The following is a 21708-nucleotide window of genomic DNA, read 5'->3' as shown; positions in this document are numbered from 1 at the left end:
TTTCAGGGAGAAGGCTAAGCTCTGGGCTCAGGGCTGGGCGCCGGGGATCCCGCGCGTGGCGCGGCCGTGTGGAGGTCTCGGCGGCCTCCGCGCCCCACTGGGAGCCCTCGCGGGGGACCGGGCGAGGCGGGGCGCCCCGGGGCGGGGCGGGGTGGGGCGGGGGGCCGCTGCCCAGGGGGTGACCGGCCGGCGGGGAGCGCCAGCGGGGGCAGAGGGCGCCTGGGGTCCAGGCCGCCCCGGGGCGCAGGGCGCGCAGCCGGCGGCCGCGGCGCGGGCGGGCCGGGCACGTGGGCGCCTCCGTCACACCCGCGCTCACACCCGCGCGCACGCAGCCGCGCGCCGGCAGCTCGCGCCCGGGCCCCGCCGACACGCAGGCGCCGCCGCCCCCCGCCCCCCGCCCGCCCGCGGCAGCGACCCCCCGGCTCCCCGCCCCGGGCCCGCCCCGCCGGCCTCGCTGCTGCAGCTGCCGGAGCCGACGCGGCGGCAGGTGCGCGGTGGAGCCCGCGAACGGTAGGGACGCGCCCGGGCTGCCGAGGGCCCGGGGCTGGGCCGGGCGGGGCTCCCCGGCGGCCGCCCCGGGGGGGGGGGACGGGACCCGGGCGGGACTCGGGGGGCCCCGCGGGGCGGGAGGGGCAGCTGCGAGGCTCGGAGCGCGAAGTGGGGCCGGGCGGGCGACCTCCAGGCCGCGTCCCGCACCTGTGCCCGGTGCGGGGCGGGGGGGTGTTGGCGAGCAGGGGCAGCGCACGGGTCGGGACGAGCCGCCGGCCTCCCCTCTGGCCGCGGGGTCGCCCCCGGCCCCCCAGACCTGGGCGCTCCAGGTGGAGCCCGGGCGGGCTGCAGGGGTGCGGCCCGAGCCGCGCGGCTCCGAGGGGAAAGTTGGTAGGGTCGGGGCAGCCCGGCGCCCGCAGCCCCAGGGGAGCCGGGGAGGGCAGCGGGCCCGCCCCTCCCGCCTCCTGCGGCCGCCGCCGAGGGCGCCCCCGGAGGCCGCGTCCGCCCGGGACCCCCGCCCCCCGTCGCCCGAGGCGTCCTGCGGGAAACGGTCGGTACGTGGGCCGCGGGGCGCCGAGGCACGTGGCCCGGGGCGAGCTGGGGCTGGGGGTCTCGGGAGCGCGGCGGGGACGGGCGGAGCTCGGCCAGGCCCGGGGGGTCCACAGCACCCGCCCGGCCGAGACCGCGCCTCGCAGCCGCGGGGGCCGCGGGTCGCCCCCCGGGCCCGCAGCTCGCTCCCCTCGCTCCGCGTCCTCCGCTCGGAGGCAGCGGCTGGAGTAAGACGGGGCGGGGCCCGCGCCGTGACGTCAGCAGTGTTTGGGTGCTTATGCAAATGAGGCTGCGTCCGCCGCTCGCGGGCGGGCGGGGCTCGGGGCGCGGGGCTCGGTCGGCGCGGTCCGCGGGTCCCAGGCGTTGGCGCTCCCGCCGGCGGCCCAGCGCCTCGTCGTCCAGTTTGCGGAGCTGCTCTGCACCTGCCACCGCCCGGAACAGGTTTGCTTTAGGAAGTAGCATCCTCTGACCGAGCGGCCCCAGCACCCGCGCCCCCCGCCACCTCCTCCCGCAGGACACACAGCGAGTGGGCGCCCAGGTCCGACTTGTGCAGGGGGTACCTCGTGGGTGCCCGCTGGGGGGCCCGGTGGCCCGGGAAGGGTATGCGTCTCATTGAGGTCGGGGGGTTTTGATCATCAGAATCGTCATGTTGTATTTTTTGTGGCCGCGTGATCAGGGACCCGTGGCGATTTATTGGAGTCAAGTGTATTGTTGAGTTCATGGACCGCTTTCCTGCACGCGAGACATTCAGGAAGGCAAGAATTCACGCTTTTTTTTTTAAAGATTATTTATTTATTAGAGACAGAGAGAGAGAGGCAGAGACTCAGGCAGAGGGAGAAGCAGGCTCCACGCAGGGAGCCCCATGCGGGACTGGATCCCGGGTCTCCAGGGTCACGCCCTGGGCTGGAGGCAGATGCTCAACCGCTGGGCCACCCGGGGGTCCCCCGAATTCACACTATTTTGAAAGGAAGATGATCTCTTACGGTGTTTTTTTTTTTTTTCTTTCCTGATTGCACGTGGATAAGACGTGGACAAGAACCAATTCTTGGTTCAAGAATTACTTTATACTCCCAATACATGTCATCTCAAGATGTAACATACATATATTTATTATTTATTTATTTATTTATTTATGATTTTATTTATCTATTCATGAGACACAGAGAGAGAGGTAGAGACACAGGCAGAGGGAGGAGCAGGCTCCACGCAGGGAGCCCGATGTGGGGCTCGATCCCCGGTCTCCAGGGTCAGGCCCTGGGCCGCTGAGCCACCCGGGCTGCCCAAGGTGTAATATTTTAATGACATTAAGAAAGATTTTATACATGTTTCTGGAAAATGCATGCTCTGTCACCCGAATAATAACGTAAATAAGAGATCCGTCTGTTCAAGCTGTTGTAGCAAAATACCATAAACCGGATGCTTCATAAACAACAGAAATTCGTTTCTCATCATTCTGCAGGCTGAGAAATACAAGGCACCAGCAGATTTGGTGTCTGGTGAGAGCCTGCTTCCTGCTTCATAGATGAGGTCTTTTGCTGTGTCCTCACATGTTGGAAGGGACTAGTTGGCTTTCTGGGATTATATTTATTACCTCCAAAAGTCCCCATCTCCTAATACCATCCTCTTGGGATTAGAATTTCAATATATAAATTTGGAGTGGAGAACACAAATATTCAAGCCATAGCAAGTAGAAAAAATTTTTTATGAGCTAATAGCTATTTGAAATACCAGTAATCAAATGAGATGCCTTACTTGTCAGTCATTAAAATAAGTTAGAATAATTACTAAAACCTAAACTCTGCATTTATAATCATTAATTTCCCCAGTGATCAGAGTTCAAATTTTGCTGTGTGCATGTTAGAAAATGTGCTTGTCCAGTCATAAAATAAAACTTGGGTATGAATAGGAAGAGATTTGCATTCTGTTGAACTCTGGGGTTACCCAGGTAGGAAAAAAAAAAAATCATTGATTCAAATGATAGACCTGAAAGAGACCTTGCTGATTATCAAAAGCCCTGAAAACTTTCACTTCTCAATTTATTTCTCAACTTCTTTTGGGTAGTGTGTTGACCCTTTGTTGCTATATACATAGGCATGATTGGGTATTTTAATATATTCTATGCAGAGTAAATTAAAATTCTTTCTGAACAAGATTCCATGGGCATGGTCTAATACATGAAAACATTTAAAGTTACATGCCAGGAGGAATCTTTATTTCCAATTTCTCTTGTAACTTAAAATAAGTCCTAACTACTACTCTTCTGCATGGATTTAGTAAATTTTTAATGAGTTTATCTACTTAAATATTAACTTTGGCCAATAATGATTTTCTGATATTTCTCTGTGAATAACTAGCCCCAGAGACAGGATTACAGGATTGTTGTAAATGTACAGTATCACTTGGTATAGAACTGTTTTCAGTTTATTTCACTTTATTTCCTTGTGATTAATGCACAAAAGTATCTTTTCACATAAGATTCATTGATTTTGGGACGCCTGGGTGGCTCAGTGGTTGAGTGTCTGCTTTTGGCTCAGCGCGTGATCCCAGAATCTGGGCATCGAGTCCCACATCTGGCTTCCTGCATGGAGCCTCCTTCTCCCTCTGCCTATGTCTCTGCCTTGCTCTCTCTCTCTCTGTGTCTCTCATGAATGAATGAATGAATGAATGAATGAATAAATAAATATTTTTTTAAAAGATTTCATGGATTATCTTTGAAATAAGTGTTTACACTGGAAGCTTTTTCACCTATCAGATTGGCAAAGATCAAAAATTACTACATTGAAGAAGGCAGAGGGAAACAGGTACTCTCATACATTGCTTGTTACATTGCTTGTTGTGGTCCAAGTTGAGACAGCTTTTATAAAGGGCCACTTAGCAGTATTTACCAAATCTATAGAAGCACATAATCTTTGATCAAGTAGTTCCACTGCTAGGAATTTATTTTACAGATATGCAAATGCCAGGTATACAAAGTCAGTTGCTTGAACACTGAAGCAGATTATCGGAAATGACCTAAATATATACTTATACCGTGGTCTATCATATTATTAAGACAAAATGAAACAAATAACCCCCCCAACAAATAATTGTATTGAGAGCAAGCTTTTTAAGTGAAAAGCCAAATGCGGAGTTATGCATATAGTGACAGTTGTGTAACAAGAAACAGGTTGGGTGGGTGGGGCGAAAACACATATTTAGCTTGACTATACATACAACAGTACCTGTTGGATGACTTACAGATATGCTGAGGGACAGAGTGGGAAGATAACTTTTCACTCTATGCTCTTTAATACTGTATTATTTACTGAAAATATAGATTAAAATATATTCTAAAGTGAAGATGATAGCAAATACCCTTGGGAGAACAGTATCCAGGCATCAGATGCTGTAGAATGAGTAAGGTATAAAAGTCAAGGGGTATTTTGGCTCTATGGTTTTTTGCGGTTTCTGATTTTACAAGAAAGTTTCTACTTCCAGTTTCTTAGCAATAACATTATATTAGAGCAGCAGATGAGATTTAGTGGATTCACTAAATTTAGCCGGTTTTATCAGTATAAAAGTGCAAAAAGATTTAGTGAGTTGACAGCTTTTAAAAAAATTTTGAGATGTTACAGATTCACATGTAGTTGTTGAGAAACAATACAGAGAGCTTTTGTGTGCTCTTCAGGCAGTTTCCTGAAAATGTAACCTTTTGCAAAACCATTACAATGTCATCATCAGAATATTGACGTTGATAAAGTCAAGTTTCAGAACAATTCCCTCACTGTAAAAATCCCTGTGTTGCCCTTTATAACCACAGCCACATCACTCTGCCCTTCATATTATTTTTGTATTTCAAGAAATCAAAATGGAATCATGTAATATGCAGCATTTTCAAACTGGCTTTTCCCACTCAGAATAGTTGTCTATAAATTCATCCAAGTTGTTGTGTATATCAGTAGTTTATTTTTGAGTAGCACTCCGTGGCACGGATTTACCAAAGTTTGTTTAACCATTAACCCATTGAAAGACATCTGGGTCATTTCCAGTTTAGGGTTATTATGAATAAAGCTGCTGTAGATACTCATTTACAGGTTTTATGGAACATAAATTCTCATTTCTCCAGGATAAATGCTCAGGAGTGTAATTGCTGGGTTATATTGTAGTTACATGCTTAGTTTTCCAGAGCGCTGTACCATTTCACATTCTTACCAGCAATGTATCCAGTTTCTCTGTATCCTTGCCAGAATTTTGTTGTCACTGTATTTTAGCCATTTTGAGAGGTATGCAGTGACATCTCATTGTAGTTTTAATTGGCATTTCCTTAGTGGGTAATAACATTGAACCTCATTACATGGCGCTCATTTGTCATCCACACATCATATTCAATTGAAATGTCCCTGTATATTTTTTTACTCATTTTAAAATTGGTTTTAATTGTTGAGTTTTATACATTTTTTTATAGATCCTAAATACCAGCCCTTTCCCAGACATCTGGCCTGCAAATATTTTTCTTCCAGTCTCTAGCTCATTATTTCATCCCCTTAACAGGTTCTTTCATAAAGCAAAAGTTTTTATTTATTTTTTATTTATTTATTTATTTTTTTTAAAGCAAAAGTTTTTAATTTTGAAGTTCAGTTTACCAGATTTCACATTAGTGGATTTTGCTTTTGTTGTCATATCTAAGGACTCTGCTTAGCCCTGTATCTCAAAGATTTTCTCCGATGATTTATTTTTGAAAGTTTTATAGTTTTATGTCTTACATTTAAATCCATGATCCAGTTTGAGTTAAGTGTTGTGTAAGGTGTGAGATTTAGGTTGAGATCATATTTTTGCCTAGAGCTATCCAGTTATTTCAGAACCATTTGTTGAAAGGGGTGTCATTTTTTTCTCCATTGAAATAACCTTTGCACCTTTGTCAAAAATCAGTTGGGTGTATTTTTTGAGGGTTTATTTATGAATACTCTCTTCTGTTTCATTAATCTATGTATCTACCCTTCTGCTAACTTCACACAATTTTCATTACTGTAGGTACAGAATAAGTCTTAAGATCAGGTAGAATGATTCAATTCATTCTTCTGTTCTAAATGTTTGTTGCTGTTTTAGTTCTCTACCTTTTAATATAAATTTTGTAATAATTTATCTATAAATTATTTTTCTGGGATTTTATAGGTATCACATTAAACTTGTATATCAATTTTGAGAGAATTTACATATTTACTATGTTAGTCTTCCAAACCATGAACATGGTAGTTACGTCTGTTTATGTATTTAGATCTTTTTTGATTGTTTTCATCAGCACTTTATATTTTTCAGCATAAAAGTACTATCGATGTTTTGTAGATTCCTTGGGATTTTCAATATAGACAACCAGAATGTCTGCAAATACGGAAAATTTCTTTCTTTATTTCCAATATTTATGCTTTGTATTTCCTTTTCTTTCCTTATTGCACTAGCTAGAACTTTCAGTACTCTGCTCACTCTCTTAAAAGTATGAGAACGGGTATTCTTGTTTCTGATCTTAAGACAAAAGCATTCGGTCTTTCATTGATAAGTAATACCAACTGTATGTTTTTTGCAGTTGATTTTTATCAAATTGATAAAATTTAATTTCATTCCTAGTTGGGGTTTTTTGGGGCAATTTTTAAATTACAAATGCCTTTTCTTTCTTTTTTTCTTTTTTACAAATGCCTTTTCTGAATCGATTGATATAATCATGATTTTTTTCTTTAGCCTGTAGTTATGGTATATTGCATTATTGATTTTTGAATACTGAACCAGCCTTGTACACCTAGAACAAAGCCCATTTGGTCATGGTATATAATTCCTGTGATATATTACCGAGTTCTATTTTCTAATATTGTGTTGAGGAATTTTGTGCCCATATTTATAAGGGATATAGATTTATAGGTTTTGGTATTCTTTTTCCTTGGTACTGTCTTCAGAGTATCAGAGTAATACTAGTTTCATTAGATGAATTGTGTAGTGTTCCACTATCTTCTGTTATGTAGGAGAGAGAGTGCGGAGCTGGTGTTAATTCTTTAAATGTTTACTAGGATTCCCCAGTGAAACCAGCTAGGCTTAGAGATTTCTTTAGTGAGAATTTTAAATAATGTTCATTTAAGTTCCTTAACAGATGTAGAGCTATTACATGATCTGTTTGATATTGGGTAAGTTGTAGGAGTTTGTATTTTTCAAGAAATTTGTTCATTTCATCTAGGTTGTTAATTTATGTGTGTAGAGTGTTTTGCTATTATTACCTTATGATCACTTTGATGTCTGTGAGTTTTGTTGTGATAATCCCTGGTGCATTTCTGACATACAAATGCCTAAAATACAAGACTGACCACATGGCACTTTACAAAAGGATGACTAAATGTGTCTTTCAAGGTTAATATTTATCTTATGCTTAAAAGAAAATCACTGCATGGATTTAAAAATCTAAACAGCACCCCTTTTGCATAGGTCTAGCCCTGTTGTGAACAATTCCTTGGACAATATTTTAAATTTCAGTAGTTAAATATTTATACTTTAGGTTAAATTCAATGAATTTAACTGAAATTGAATACTTCAATAATTGAATAATTTAATTGACAAATTGAATAATTTGTCTCCCCCACAGGCAAATATTTCAGTTTTCTATTGATACATAACAAATCTTCTCCACCACTGTTGTTTTTTTTTTTTTTCCAGTAGGTTCAAAACAAATGGTGTGAACCATTTTAAAATGGTTTATTGAGCCCCTGTACCCTCTGTTGCCTTTCTGGTATTGTAATAATTTAAAACAATGATGAATTATTATTTCTTATTATTCTGTGTGTGGCTGGGCTGTGGGTACCTCATCAGCTCCAGTTGGTATGGTTAGCAGTTGGACTGGGAGTAGAATGTCAGTGCCTTTGTTCTTATGCCTAGGGCTTCAGCTAAATGCCTGGAACAATTGGTGGCTGGCTAAGGTGCTCCCTCTATTTCCATGTGGGATTTCTAGCAGGGCAGATAGACTTTTCTATATAGTGTCTGAATTCCAAAAGGATGAAAACTGAAACTGTCAGGCTTCTTTAGGCCTAGCCTTGGAACTTGCCCTGTCACTTCTTTTGGCCTTCCCCTGGTCAAAGCAAGTTCAGGTAATTCCAGAATTCAAATTCAAGTTCAAGTGCAGCCCAGAATTAAGAGAACAGGAAATAGATTCCACTTCCTGATGGGTAGAGTAGCAAACATGTACAGCATTGGGAGGAATTGTAAATGTTCTTTTTGTAAACAATCTACCATGGGAAATAACTAAGAAAGATCATACTTGACATTTTATGATGATAACGACTAAAACATGTTTATTGCCTCCAAATTCATTTTTCATGACATAACTCAAAAATATAGATAAATGGAGTGTAATGTTATACGCCTATCGTCAGCTAATAATAGCTCCTAAAATAGGTCTATCTACTAAGTCTTGGTACTTGTGAATGTTACCTTATTTAGAAAAAGAGTCTTGACAGACATAATCCTCTGATGAAGAGATTATTCTGATATATCCAGATGGGCCCTATATCACCATGTCCATATATGAAAGAGTCAAAGGAATATCAGATACACACAGATGAGGAGGAGGGACTGGAGTTAGAGATGGGAGGGATGTGGCTTTAAGTGAAGACCTGCTGGCAGCCTCCAGAAACTAGAAAAGGCAAGGAACAGATTGTCTCCTAGGTCCTCTTGAGGGAGAGACCTGACCACACCTTGATTCTGGTTTATTAAAAATTATTTTGGATCTCTGGTTTCCAGAGCCTTGAAAAAATTCATTTGTGCAATGTGAAACCACTAAATTTAAAGTTGTTACAGAATTCTTAGGAAATGAATACAATGTCTAAACCTGAGGTGTTCTCATTATATTAACAAAATTTTAAGAATTTAAAACAATTTCTTGTCTATTTTAAAAATGTTTAAAGGACTTCCTGAAATACTTTGTTAAGGGACGCCTGGGTGGCTCAGCGGTTGAGTGTCTGCCTTCGGCCCAGGGCGTGATCCTGGAGGCCCTTGATCGAGTCCCGCGTCTGGCTCCCAGCCTGGAGCCTGCTTCTCCCCCTGCCTGTGTCTCTGCCTCTCTCTCTCTCTCTCTGTCTCTCATGAGTAAATATATAAAGTCTAAAAAAAAAAAAAAAAGAAATGCTTTAAGATTTTGAATCTCTTAGTTCAATCCCTTGGTTCATAGAAGTCAACGAAAGATACATCTCACTTTATGGATATTACTTTATAATTATAATTTTGAAATAATTGCAAGTTCATAGGAAGGTACAAAGGGAAGTCCTGTGCACTCTTCACCTAGCCTCTCTCATTTTACAATCTTATATATATATACAGTACAATATCAAAACCAGCATATTGATATTGGTGTAATCCAGAGTTTTTCAGATTATGCAGTTATTTTCTCTGCCTGTGTGTGTATATGGGTATAGTTCTTTGTAGTTTTATCAAATGTGTAGTTTCATGTAATCCTTAACCATAATGAACATACTAAACTGTACCATCTCACGAGATTCCCTTGTCCATTATAGCACACTCACCTGCCCTTCCCTACCCTAACTCCTAGCAACCACTGTTCTGTGGTTCATCTATATCATTATGTTATTTCACAAATGTTCTATAAATGGAATTATGCAATATGCATCCGTGTGAAATTGGCCTTTTTCCCCATGTGGCATCATTTCCTTGAGGTTCGTCCAAGTTATTGCAAGTATCAATAATTCTTTCCTTTTTTATTGCTGATATTACATGATATGGAGGAAATACAACTTGTTTTACCATTCACCCCCTGAAAGACATTCAGTTTCAGGCTATTGTAAATAAAGTTGGTATTTATGTATAAGTTCCTGCTTGAAAATAAGTTTTTATTTTTCTGGGATTTATGTCGAAGAGTGCAAATTGGTGGTCAGTAACTCTGTTATTAGTGCTAAAAGGAACTACCAGCTGTATTTTTTAGAGTGGCTGTACTATTTTATATTTCTACCAGAAATATATGATTGATCTAGTTTTTTTCATCCTCACCAACTTTTGTTGTCTTTACTTTTTAAGACTTGTTTTTAAAAATATGTTAGCCATCCTCATAGGCGTGTTATAGTCTACCTTTTTGGGTAAAATATATAAAGTGTAAATTGTGACATTGTATTGTCATTTGTAAAGAAACATTCTCTCCTTTTGATTGACTCTGTGAATTTTATTATTTTTTTCTCAATGCAAACATTTTATGTGAAGGGGATATAATTTGCAAAAGAAATGTTTAGGTTGATTTTTATATTGTTGAAGTTTTAGATGTGTCATTTTTTTCTTGAGTCTTGCTATATGGTTTAACATTTTGTTTTATTTTGTTTTTATTCAGACAGCCTTTATTTTTTTACCCTATATGTTAGAATTAGAAAAATATGTTTCATTTGAATCTACTATAAAGTTCAGATTCACTGTTCACAATTGGTTCATATTTGAAGAAAATTTTATTCAGTAAAATTTATAATTGTCCAAGTCAGGGAGATAATTTGCTGTACTTCTAGTTCTTTATTATAGAATATTAAACTTTTGGCATGTACCAACAATTAGCCAGCGCAAGCAGTCTATTTGAATCCTTTCTCATCTCTAAGATGCAAGTGCCTGTCTGTTATTTTAGGTCTTTGCATATTTTCACTGGAAATGTTAATTAGAATTTAAAACAGTTTCAAAAGAAGTTGTAACAATAGTTTAAGAACTAAGAAGTCTTGAAAGATAGAATAAGAATTGCACAATATTTTAATTACATAGTGAAAATATTAGCAAGATTAATTAAGACAAAGCAGAGAAAACACCTGTTGTCAATATCAGGAATAAAAAATGTGATATGACTACATATCCTACAACTATTAAAAAAACTACGGAATATTATGAACTGCTTTCTACAAACAAAATTTGACAATTTAAGTGAAATGTGTTTGAAAAACACAACTTACTAAAACTAATATGAGAAAAAAGGAAATTCAGTAGCTATATATCAATGACACAAAGTGCATTTTTTAATAAATTGTATTTTTAATTAAACATATTCTCTGAAAGAAAACTCCAGGCCCAGATGGCTTCATTGGTGAGTGCTGCCAAACATTTAAGGAAGAAATAAAACTTAATTCTACATGTATTTTCTCAGAAAATAAATGAGAGACCATTTTAAAATTCCATATATGAGTCCACCAAAACCAGAGAAGCAAAATACAAGAAAAAATTATATATCCACGTTCCTATGAATAATGTTGAAAAAATCCTTATCAAGATATTAGCAAATTGATTCCAGTAATATATTAAAAAGGTAATACATCTCGATCAGTGGCATTTATTTCATAATGAAGGATTAATCTAAAATACAAAATCAATTGATGTTATATTGTGTATCAGTAGATTAAGAAGTTATATGATTGGCGCACCTGGGTGGCTCAGTCGGTTAAGCATCTGCCTTTGGCTCAGATCATGATCCTGGAATCCTGGGATTGAGTCCCAGGATTCATCCCAGGTCATCAGCATCATCTGTGTTCCCTGCTTAGCGGGAGGTCTGCTTCTCCCTTTCCCTATGCTCCTCCCCGCTCATGCTCACTAGCTTTCTCTTGCTCTTTTACTCCCTCTCTCAAATAGATAAAACCTCTAAAAAAAAAAGAGATGTTATATGATTATCTCAATAAAGGTAGAAAATTATGTGCCAAATTCAACAATTAATCAGAATTAAAAAAAAATAAGACCCTCTCTGAACTAGGAATAAAAAGAAACTTCCCTAAACTGACAAAAGACAACTATGAAAAAAAATCCATAGCTAATATTGTACTTAGTAAAATAGTGAGTATGTTCCCATTAGCATCAGGGCATTGATGAAGGTGTCTCTCTTAACATTCCTATTCAGAATTTTAGTGGATGCCCGAGCCAGTAGGTAAGTCAAGAAAAATAAATGAAAGGTAAACAATTAGAGAGAGCTTAAACTTTATTTACCTTTGACATACTGTGTATATAAAAATCCTAAAACACCATAAGCTCAAATTATCAATGTTGCACAATAGGAAGCTTGTGTTAAAAAATCAACTTTTCCAGAGAGAAGTTAAAGAGATATAAGTAAATGAAGAGATATACCAAGTTCATAGATTAGAAAGCTCAAATTGTTAAGATGTCAATGCTCCCCAAATGGATTTATAGAATCAATACAATCCTAGTTAAAATTCTAGCAGGCTCTTTCTTTGGGGTAGAAATTAACAAGCTAACTTCAAAACTTATCTGAAAAGGCAAGGAAACAATCTCAAAAAAGAAAAAAAAATTAAAAAGGTTAGGGTTGAGAAGCACTGAGTTAGAAATTTATTATGTTGATTTAAAAATGTTTTGAATCTAGTTTTAAGTTCTTCAAAATAGATTTTTTTTCTGAAAACTTGCATATGAAGACAATTAAAGCAATACAAAAATGGGAGAATGAGAAAAATGTAAATATAAGTCCAAATTAAGTAATGTAATGTTCCCAACATTTTAAAGTATATGTTAAGTCCTTTTACAGTAAATGAATGGAAAGATACCAATTGTTTTACATTGATTGGAGCCATGTTATTTAAGATTCTTTGTTTGCAAGCTGCAGAAATTGATGCCTGGCTACGAGGCAAAAATAAAATAAATATTGGCAAGGTTCGGGCTCAAAGGAACAATGGGGTGCTTGGTAATGAGATGGAAAAGGGCAAGAATGAAAACAGTTCTTAAAGCTAGGAACCAGAATCCATGACTACGGTGGTAGTAGTTAGAGCCTGGGCATAATACCTTTGGAATTGAGTGAGATGCCAACCTTTTGATCTCTTTGTTCCCGTCCTCAGGATTCAGAATCCAGGGAGGGGAGTGCTAACTGGACAAGCGTAGAAGATTATTTGCAAAGAAGGTGGCAGTAGTTTTCTTTTCTCTCTACTCATATGTTTTGGAATTTGATTTTGTTGCTCCTTCCATCAAAAGGTAGGGGTTAGCCCCTCTAATCAACCTGGACTTAGCTGTGTGACTTGCTTTGGGCCATGAAACATGAGCAGATGCTACACAGAGGCTTCACTGGCACTTGCATGTTGGGCTTCTTTTGGCTAGAGTTAGAACTCTGAGCTTATAATGTGAACAAGTTGAAGCTAGCATTTTGGAGAGATTACATTTGGAAGAATAAAGTGCTCTGGCTGGGCAGCCCGGGTGGCTCAGCGGTTTAGCGCCGCCTTCAGCCCAGGGCATGATCCTGGGGCCCCGGGATCGAGTCCCATATCGGGCTCCCTGCATGGAGCCTGCTTCTCCCTCTGCCTGTGTCTCTGCCTCTCTCTCTGTTTCTCTCATGAATAAATAAATAAAATAAAAAAAGAAAGAAAGAAAAGCTCTACTTATAAAAAAACAAAAAACAACAACAAAAAAAGTGCTCTGGCTGATAGGCTGCCTCCTGCCAGAATGTGAGTGAGACCATCCTAGACCATCCTAGACCATCCTTCCCCACTTGAGTTGATAGATGACTATAGTGGAGACATGACCTGAGTCAAGACCAGCAAAACAACTGATCGTGTAAGCCTAGTTCAAATTGCAAACACACAGAATCATAAGCAAATAAGACATTTGTTTGCTAAGCCACTAAATTTTGAGGTAACTTATTATACAGCAACAAAAAAATGGCATTAGGAAAAAAAAGTGATGTTAAAATGATTTGAACGTATGGCATTGGCTCTAGACTTACATTATCCTTAATAATTTGCAATAAGTCCGTTATAACAGAATACAGCTATAATAGGGACAATAATCATAATAACAAAAGAAGACATATATTGAGTTCTTTCAATGTGTTGGCATTTATCCAAGCACTTTATTATTAGATAACAAAGTAACTTAGCCAAGGTCATAAAACCATAAGTGATAGAGCTAGGATTTGAACTCCGTCTGTTTCTAGAAACTAAATATAAGTGTTTGGCATCAATATATGTCTCTTCACAGCAAGAAATGTTAATTTCTACAAGATCTCAATAAAAATAAACAAGAAGGATTATATGAAAATGTGAAGAGATTGGGGTCATTATCTTTTTTTTTTTTTACTGTGTTTTATAGTTAGACAGTATCCTAAATTGCTTCCTGATATGAAATATGAGGATATTCTCATGCTTTTATTTCTTTCTAATCTTCTGCTTCAATTCCTGGTTTTATTTTCTGAATTTTAATTTATATTTTTCATCTAAACATAATTCATATAGATTTTAAAGCTTATTTTCTGTTTAAATTAGTGTTCACTTCTATCCATTAACATGACTTCTCTGTTAATGAGGTCTTTACCTTTTTTCTCTCTTACTTGGCCAAATTTCATGATCATGTAACCTGTTTCTCTCCCTCCCCAAGAGGGATCATCAGATCTCTTACAGACAAGAATATTTGCCTGTGGCTTTTATAAGTGGAATACAAAATACTTGAGTATAAAAATCGGAGATTGTTTTTTCCTCTTAATTTTTTTTTTAGCAGTTATGAAACATACTGAGGAGTCTTTTTATTCCCCCTTTCTACTTCTGCTTGAAATCCCTAGGAATCTTTATCCCAGTATTTTTTAGGATCGACACCTCTGTATTACTACTTTTTGAAAATATGAATCTGAGCAAAACTTCTGTTATCTTTCAGTATTTTGTGTTATATTAATTCTGTTTTCTTGCCTTCCTTTCAGAGGCTGCATAAAGCCAAAAGGAAAGATATAAATTGAGTTTCTGAATGAATTTGTAAAAAACAATTTTTTTAAGTTTGTTGGATCACCTTTATCTGACCTCTGTTTCCATTAGCTTTTCTCTGAATTACTTTAAGATATTTGACTCTTTTCATTCTTTTTGAGAAGCTTCCGTAAGTCTGTTCTCCAGGTCTATGGATGTACTTGTGGCAGCCTTTATTTGTTTCTAATGTACCTTTTATCCCTATACTGAATTTCCCATCTCTTATCTGTATTCAGTATTCATCTATTTAACTTTTTTCTTCCCAATCATTTTTTATATATTTTCTTTGAGTTTTTAAAATTTCTTTTAATATTTATTTATCTATTTTTTAAAAATTATTTATCCATTCATAAGAGACACAGAGAAAGAGAGGCAGAGACATAGGCAAAGGGAGAAGCAGGCTCCATGCAGGGAGCCCGATGAGGGACTTGATCCCGGGACCCTGGGGATCACGCCCTGAGCCTAAGGCAGATGCTCAACCGTTGAGCCACCCAGGTGTCTGATTTTTTTTTTCAAAAGGAACTTCATTTTATCTTTATTTTGTTGAATCTCTGAGTTTTCTTAAGTAAAATACTTGAAACTCTAGAGCACTCTGTTTCTTGATATATATTTTCTACATTTGTTTCTTTCCCTGTCAACTACTCCTACTCCATCTCCCTGGTTCTATATAAAACCCTATCATTCTTGGTAATTACTTATTTTTAAATGGGTAGAGTTCTATCTTGTCATACTATTTGATAAAGAAATTAGTGCCATACAAATGGAGTCTATATCAAGTGGTCTGAAGAACTCCACATTTTCAATTCAAATTTATTCTCTGAAACAGTGGTTGTCAAGTTTTTTCAATACAATCAGTAAATATTTTAAACTTTGCAGTCTGTATAAATTGACTCTGCTGTTGCAGCACAAAATTAGCTATAGAAAAATATGTAAATGCGTGGGTATGGCTATGTTCCAGTATAAATTTATTTATAAAATCGCACAATGGGTTGTAGTTGACCCATGGGTAATATTTTGTTGACCTCGATCTTGAATATCTGTTGCTCAGGGGTAGATGGGAGGCCTTTACCAGGTAATGATGTAGACTGCCAATGAAACTCCTAAGTGCAGTCAAAGTGCAGTAGATGATAGCTTCTTTCTGTTGCATGAATGGCTGGTGCTAACTTGGCAGAGGCTGTGCAGTTACTTGAAACTGATTATCCTACTGCCCATGACCTGCAGATTGCTGACACTTTATGACCTTCCACCTCACCTCCTTCCTGGACATTCCTGCTTCATTTCTTTTCCCAGATGTAGCAATGATCAATATACTTTTTGGCAATAGTCAGCTTCGCTTTTCATTCTCTTTTTAACCTATATTTATGGTCTACTTTTAAGAACTAAGTTCTTCAAGTAAGCTTTTGGCGTGATAAAACATGTTATATTTTAGAAAAGTTGGGTCTTAAAGATGTGAAAATAATTTGGCTTCCAATTGTTGTCTTATATACAATGGATTTTACAAATGCATTCAGAAACTCAGTTTATATCTTTACTCTTGGCTTTATGAAGCCTCTGAAAGGAAAGTCTCTGACTCAATAAGTCTAGGGCCTTAGGATAAAAAAATCAAAAACCCAAAAAACAACCAAACGTGTAATAGTGCAGAATACTTATAGTTATCATACAATATTAATGTGTCCTTTTTGGAGCTCATTCATTGGACAGATAAGTTTAAACCTTGAGAATGCGAGATGAGTAAGATAAAATCATTTTCTAAGCAGAGTTTATGGCCTAGTGAAGAAGAGAGCACGAAATAAATGCAACAACTTTAGCTTCCTTTTAAAATATGTTTAATTTTATAAACATTGCCCAGGATTATTGTATTATATAATCTGTATATATAGATATGTTTTATATATTAAATATATTGCAGGCATTTGTATTATATCATTGTATTTCAATTTTGTTTACACTTGACATTGATTTTTTTTCATGGAAGATATGAACTTTGGGTTGTTTGATAGAAAATATTATTTTATTTTTTTTAAGATTTGTTGACTTATTTCAGAAAGAGAGCACAGGGGGAAAGGGACAGAGGGAATCTTAAGCAGACTCTATGTGGAGTATGGAGCCCCATGTGGGGCTAGATCTCACTACCCTGAGATCAGGACCTGAGCCAAAACCCAGAGTTTAACTGACTGTGCCATCCAGGGGCCCCAGTCTGATAGAAACTTTTAAATGTAAACTTTGCCAAAGGATAGCATATGTACATTTGTATAATTATTCATTAAATGTGTAAAAAAATATTCAGCAGTGTCCAAAATTTTTTTTTCATTTGATTTTTTTGTGTATTTTTTTTCTGCAAATACTAGATATTTATAGAAGAAATACTACAATTTGTGAGACAATGAATTTGGGGGAGGCTCATGAGTGAACCCTGTCTTTTAAATATTTTCTTCTGAAATTGTGGATGTCTTCACCCTAATAATATTTCTAAACTTTGATGTATTCCTTATCTTTCTATTTATATGGAAAAAAGCAAAAAGAATAGCTAACAACCTTACTTTATTGAGAAAACTAAGGTTAAGAATTATTCTATTACTATAAGTTATACAACTAATAAATGAAAGAACTAGAAGTCTCAAGTTTGTTAGATTAGAGCCAATGCTTTTATCTATGTATCAGTTAAATTACTGTGCTAATAACTTATCTTTAGATAATTCAACAAGTGTAGATCTTTACATAATTCATGTCTCACAAATCATAGTTTCCTATATGTCAGATTGTTTTCTTCCAGCAAAAAATATGTGGAAAATTAGCTTATTTCAGTTTTTCAATGGTTCTATTTATTCATTTACTCCCCTAATATTTACTGATCTCTCAGAGAAAAGACAGCAAATTAAACAGACATAATCCACAACCTCTTGAAACTATTTCCACATCAAAAACTTGGTGATGTCTTTACAATAGTCACTATAAAAAGTTGCTCATTTATTCTAGAGATGTGTCTATTATTTAAATATTTTCTTTTTTTAAAAATAAATTTATTTTTTATTGGTGTTCAGTTTACCAACATACAGAATAACACTCAGTGCTCATCCCGTCAAGTGCCCCCCTCAGTGCCCGTCACCCATTCCCCCCCACCTATTTAAATATTTTCAATGGTAGTTTTTCAGAATTTCCTTCACAGTCTAACTCTTAATCCTCACTAAATCCAAAATGAGGGTTTGCTGTTATTTTAATTTGGAAAGAACTAAACACCTCCAAACCTAAAGGCAACAAATAAGTTACATGGTCAAGTTAATGAGTTCCTGTTTTTCTTTTTCATTGAGTCACCAAGCACCCTGTCTTGTTCATTAAGATTATGAATTAAATTATGATGGGCTAATTCTCTGAGTTTGAATGTAATTTATTTTTTTTTCTTTTAATTTTTATTTATTTATGATAGTCACACACAGAGATAGAGAGAGGCAAGGCAGAGACACAGGCAGAGGGAGAAGCAGGCTCCATGCACTGGGAGCCCAACGTGGGACTCGATCCCGGGTCTCCAGGATCGCGCCCTGGGCCAAAGGCAGGCGCCAAACCGCTGCGCCACCCAGGGTTCCCTCTGACTTTGAATGTAAATCTAACACAGTTCTATCAAAGAATTCCATTATTTTTCTAGAAATAAATGACAAAATTCTTGGTAGATTATTTCTAAAGCCTCCCAACCCAGCTTTGAAGAGAAACATTCATATGTTCAATCACTTTTTATTTTTATTTTTTTTTTAAATATTTTATTTATTTATTCATGAGAGACACAGAGAGAGAAGGGTGGTGGTGGGGCAGAGACACAGGCAGAGGGAGAAGCAGGCCCCACTCAGGAAGCCCGACGTGGGATTCGATCCCAGGTCTCCAGGATCAGGCCCTGGGCTGAAGGTGGCACTAAACCACTGAGCCACCGGGGCTGCCCTTATTTTTATTTTTTAAAGATTTATTTATTCATGAGAGAGAAGGAGAGAGAGAGGCAGAGACACAGGCAGAGGGAGAAGCAGGCTTCATGCAGGGAGCCCAACGTGGGACTTGATCCTGGGACCCCAGGATCATGCCCTGGGCGGAAGGCAGAGGCTCAACTGCTGAGCCACCCTGGCTGCCCAATCACTTTTTAAAATTGACAATGTCATTGGTTTATAAATACACCCTATACACTTACTTGGTTTGTATTTGAACAGAGAAAAGGATATAAGATATAATGTAAAAAGAAATAAAGGGAAAAATGTCAAGTGGTGGCAGTGTGTTTTTTGGGTCATTTGAGAGAATGTTTACACAAATAATAATAGTTACCACCTCTTGCATCTGTTTATGCTATTCCTTACATTTGGTGTGGCCTCACTCCATCCCTGCCCAACTATAATGCCACTTTTGTTCAACATTCCTGATGTCTCCTATCTTAATGGTGTTGGGTAATATAAATTATATAATGTAGTATAATTATTTGGGAGGTGCCTTTCTCCCTGTTAGATAAAAGCTCCTTTAAAGTAGATATCATATGATTCATTACTGTTTATATCTCTGTATTTTATCCATATTACAATTAATATCAAGTGAGTGAATGATAAATATGTGTACAGAAGAGATTCTGTATAAGACAGTTAATAGGATGGCATGTAATTGTAATTCTGTAAGGAATAAAATAAGGGACGTGCATTAGTCAGACAGGTAAAAAGGAAGAATTAAGAGAGAGAGTCACAAAATTTTAATTACTAACAAATAGCATAGTTTTGCATTGGAGTATATCTGGGATCAAATTAGATTTTGCAAGAAGGAAGAAGTTAGTTAAAAGAAAGTGTGTCTGAAGCACGTGTGTACTTTACAATTATTCCACTTCTGGTAATTATTAAGCTCTGAAGGGACAAGGGCAATCAGATGTCTTATACTTTACAGAAAGAGTTATCATAAAAATTATTAATAAAGAGTCTTCAGTATTTTAAATATTTCCCCCCTTAATATTATTGTTTTTCAACTTAAAATTTTACAGGTGTCCATTGGATATTGGACATACAGATCCAAGATTCATTAAGACTCTGTCACCTTGAACCAAGGATTTATATGATACCTTCCTCCATCTTTTATTCATATCAATTAACATATTTCAAAAAAGAATTAACAAATTTACCATAAGGATATTTTTTAAAAATAATAGTAGTAATACCCACACTTTCCAATGCCGAAGAATAGCAAGGTGGTAAAAAGAGAATTAGATGATGAAGTTATTGAGTCTGTCAAAGACCTTCTTTCCAATGAAGACTCAGCTGATGATGCTTTTAAGAAGAGTGAACTGATTGTTGATGTTCAGGAAGAGAAAGATACCGATGTTGAAGAAGAATCCGAAGTCGAAGATGAAAGACCAGCTTGGAATAGCAAGCTACAATACATCTTGGCCCAAGTTGGATATTCTGTAGGTTTAGGAAATGTGTGGCGATTCCCATACCTATGTCAGAAGAATGGAGGTGGTAAGTTTTGGGTTTTTTTATTTTTTTATTTTTTGTTTTTGTTGTTGTTGTTAAGTGACACATTGGTGAGTAAATTGCAACTGCCTGTCTCAAGTAGCCCATGTTGTTGCTGCAGTCTCATTATTTCAGAAACTATGAATTCCATTGTGAAGCCAGGGAGACTCCATTGTTGAAAGTGAGCGCAACTCTGTTTTCAGATTAGGTTTCCATAGGAGCTAATGGCTTATTATGAATACTCAAAGATTACTTAAGGGTAGTATATTCTCACATTCTTTCTGTGGGTGCTATTAAACATCACTAAATTCCTGACCTTTCTAACAAATGTTAGAGGCATCCCTTATGCCTGTCAGTTACTCTTCGGAGAAAAATCTAAAGTTTCTCATATAAGACAGTACTGGTGAAAGAAGTCAGAAAGAATGTTCTCTCCACAATTTATTAATTCTGAATTTTGAATTATTTCACTTTTCAAAAGAAAATTACATATAATTTACAATAATTATGGTGTTCAAATGCTGCCCAGAATTTTGTAGATCCCAGTAGAAGGGATTTAATCATATAATTAATGTAAAGCAGACATTCTTCATCCTTAGATATTATATATATTTGGTTTCTAATGCTACAGTATTTGGGGGGCAAAGTTTAGTTTCAAAGAAAACTTTAAGGAAATTAGCATCCTTAATATAATTTCATTTTTCTTTTTAAGATTTTATTTACTTATCTGAGGGAGGGTGGAGGGAGAGAGAGCATGAGCAGGGGATTGGGGCAGAAGGAGAGATCCAAGCAGTGTCCCCACTGGGCAGGGAGCTTGACAAAGTAGGACTCCATCCCAGGGTCCTGGGATCATGACGCTTAACCACCTGAGCCACCAAGGCACTTCCGTCCTTAATTTTAAACAAATATATCTCCATCAACATAATATTCTACCTTTTTGTATTTGTGTACATACTCAATAAGGGTTGTTTAACAAAAATTATCTTACAGATCAATTTAAAAAGTATATACAAAGGAATGTATTGTTCATGTTGGGATGCAAGTTCTTTTTTTTTTTTTTTAAAGATTTTATTTATTTATTCATGGGAGACACCGAGAGAGGGAGAGAAGCAGAGACACAGGCAGAGGGAGAAGCAGGCTCCATGCAGGGAGCCTGACATGGGACTCGATTCCAGGTCTCCAGGATCACGCCCTGGGCTGAAGGCAGGCGCTAAACCGCTGAGCCACGTGGGCTGCTCTGCAAGTGCTATAGTACATCAAAGTCAAGTAATGTTAACTAACATTTGAGTTGAAACTTTATTACATGGCGACTATTAAAATAAATGTGGTTAAAAACCAAATATTATATTAGCTGCATATCAGCGCACAAAGGGTAGAAAGAATGTTTTGGGATTTGATTCCAGTTTGTGATAGTGTTGTTGATTGGATGAAAATATGGTATTTATACTTGATGTACAAATCAAATGAAATAATAAAATCATATGTGAAATTTCTTTTTTCGATTATAAGAT

At 38.3% G+C, this 21708-nt stretch overlaps 1 protein-coding gene across 1 annotated transcript in view; it reads left to right on the top strand.

The window, feature by feature from the left end:
• Positions 1-439: 439 nt before the first annotated feature.
• Positions 440-21708, top strand: part of SLC6A15 (solute carrier family 6 member 15) — a 42797-nt gene continuing 21528 nt past the window's right edge. The window contains exons 1-2 of the mRNA XM_055341871.1: positions 440-510; positions 19732-20206. Of these exons, the coding sequence (XP_055197846.1) occupies positions 19918-20206 (289 nt within the window). The 5' untranslated portion in view covers positions 440-510; positions 19732-19917. The remainder of the gene's footprint in view (positions 511-19731; positions 20207-21708) is intronic.

Source organism: Nyctereutes procyonoides, unplaced genomic scaffold (genome assembly GCF_905146905.1).
Source record: "Nyctereutes procyonoides isolate TBG_1078 unplaced genomic scaffold, NYPRO_anot_genome, whole genome shotgun sequence".
NCBI classification, from domain to species: domain Eukaryota; kingdom Metazoa; phylum Chordata; class Mammalia; order Carnivora; family Canidae; genus Nyctereutes; species Nyctereutes procyonoides.
The sequence above is the reverse complement of the archived record's forward strand: the minus strand, read 5'-3'. Positions and strand labels throughout refer to the sequence as shown.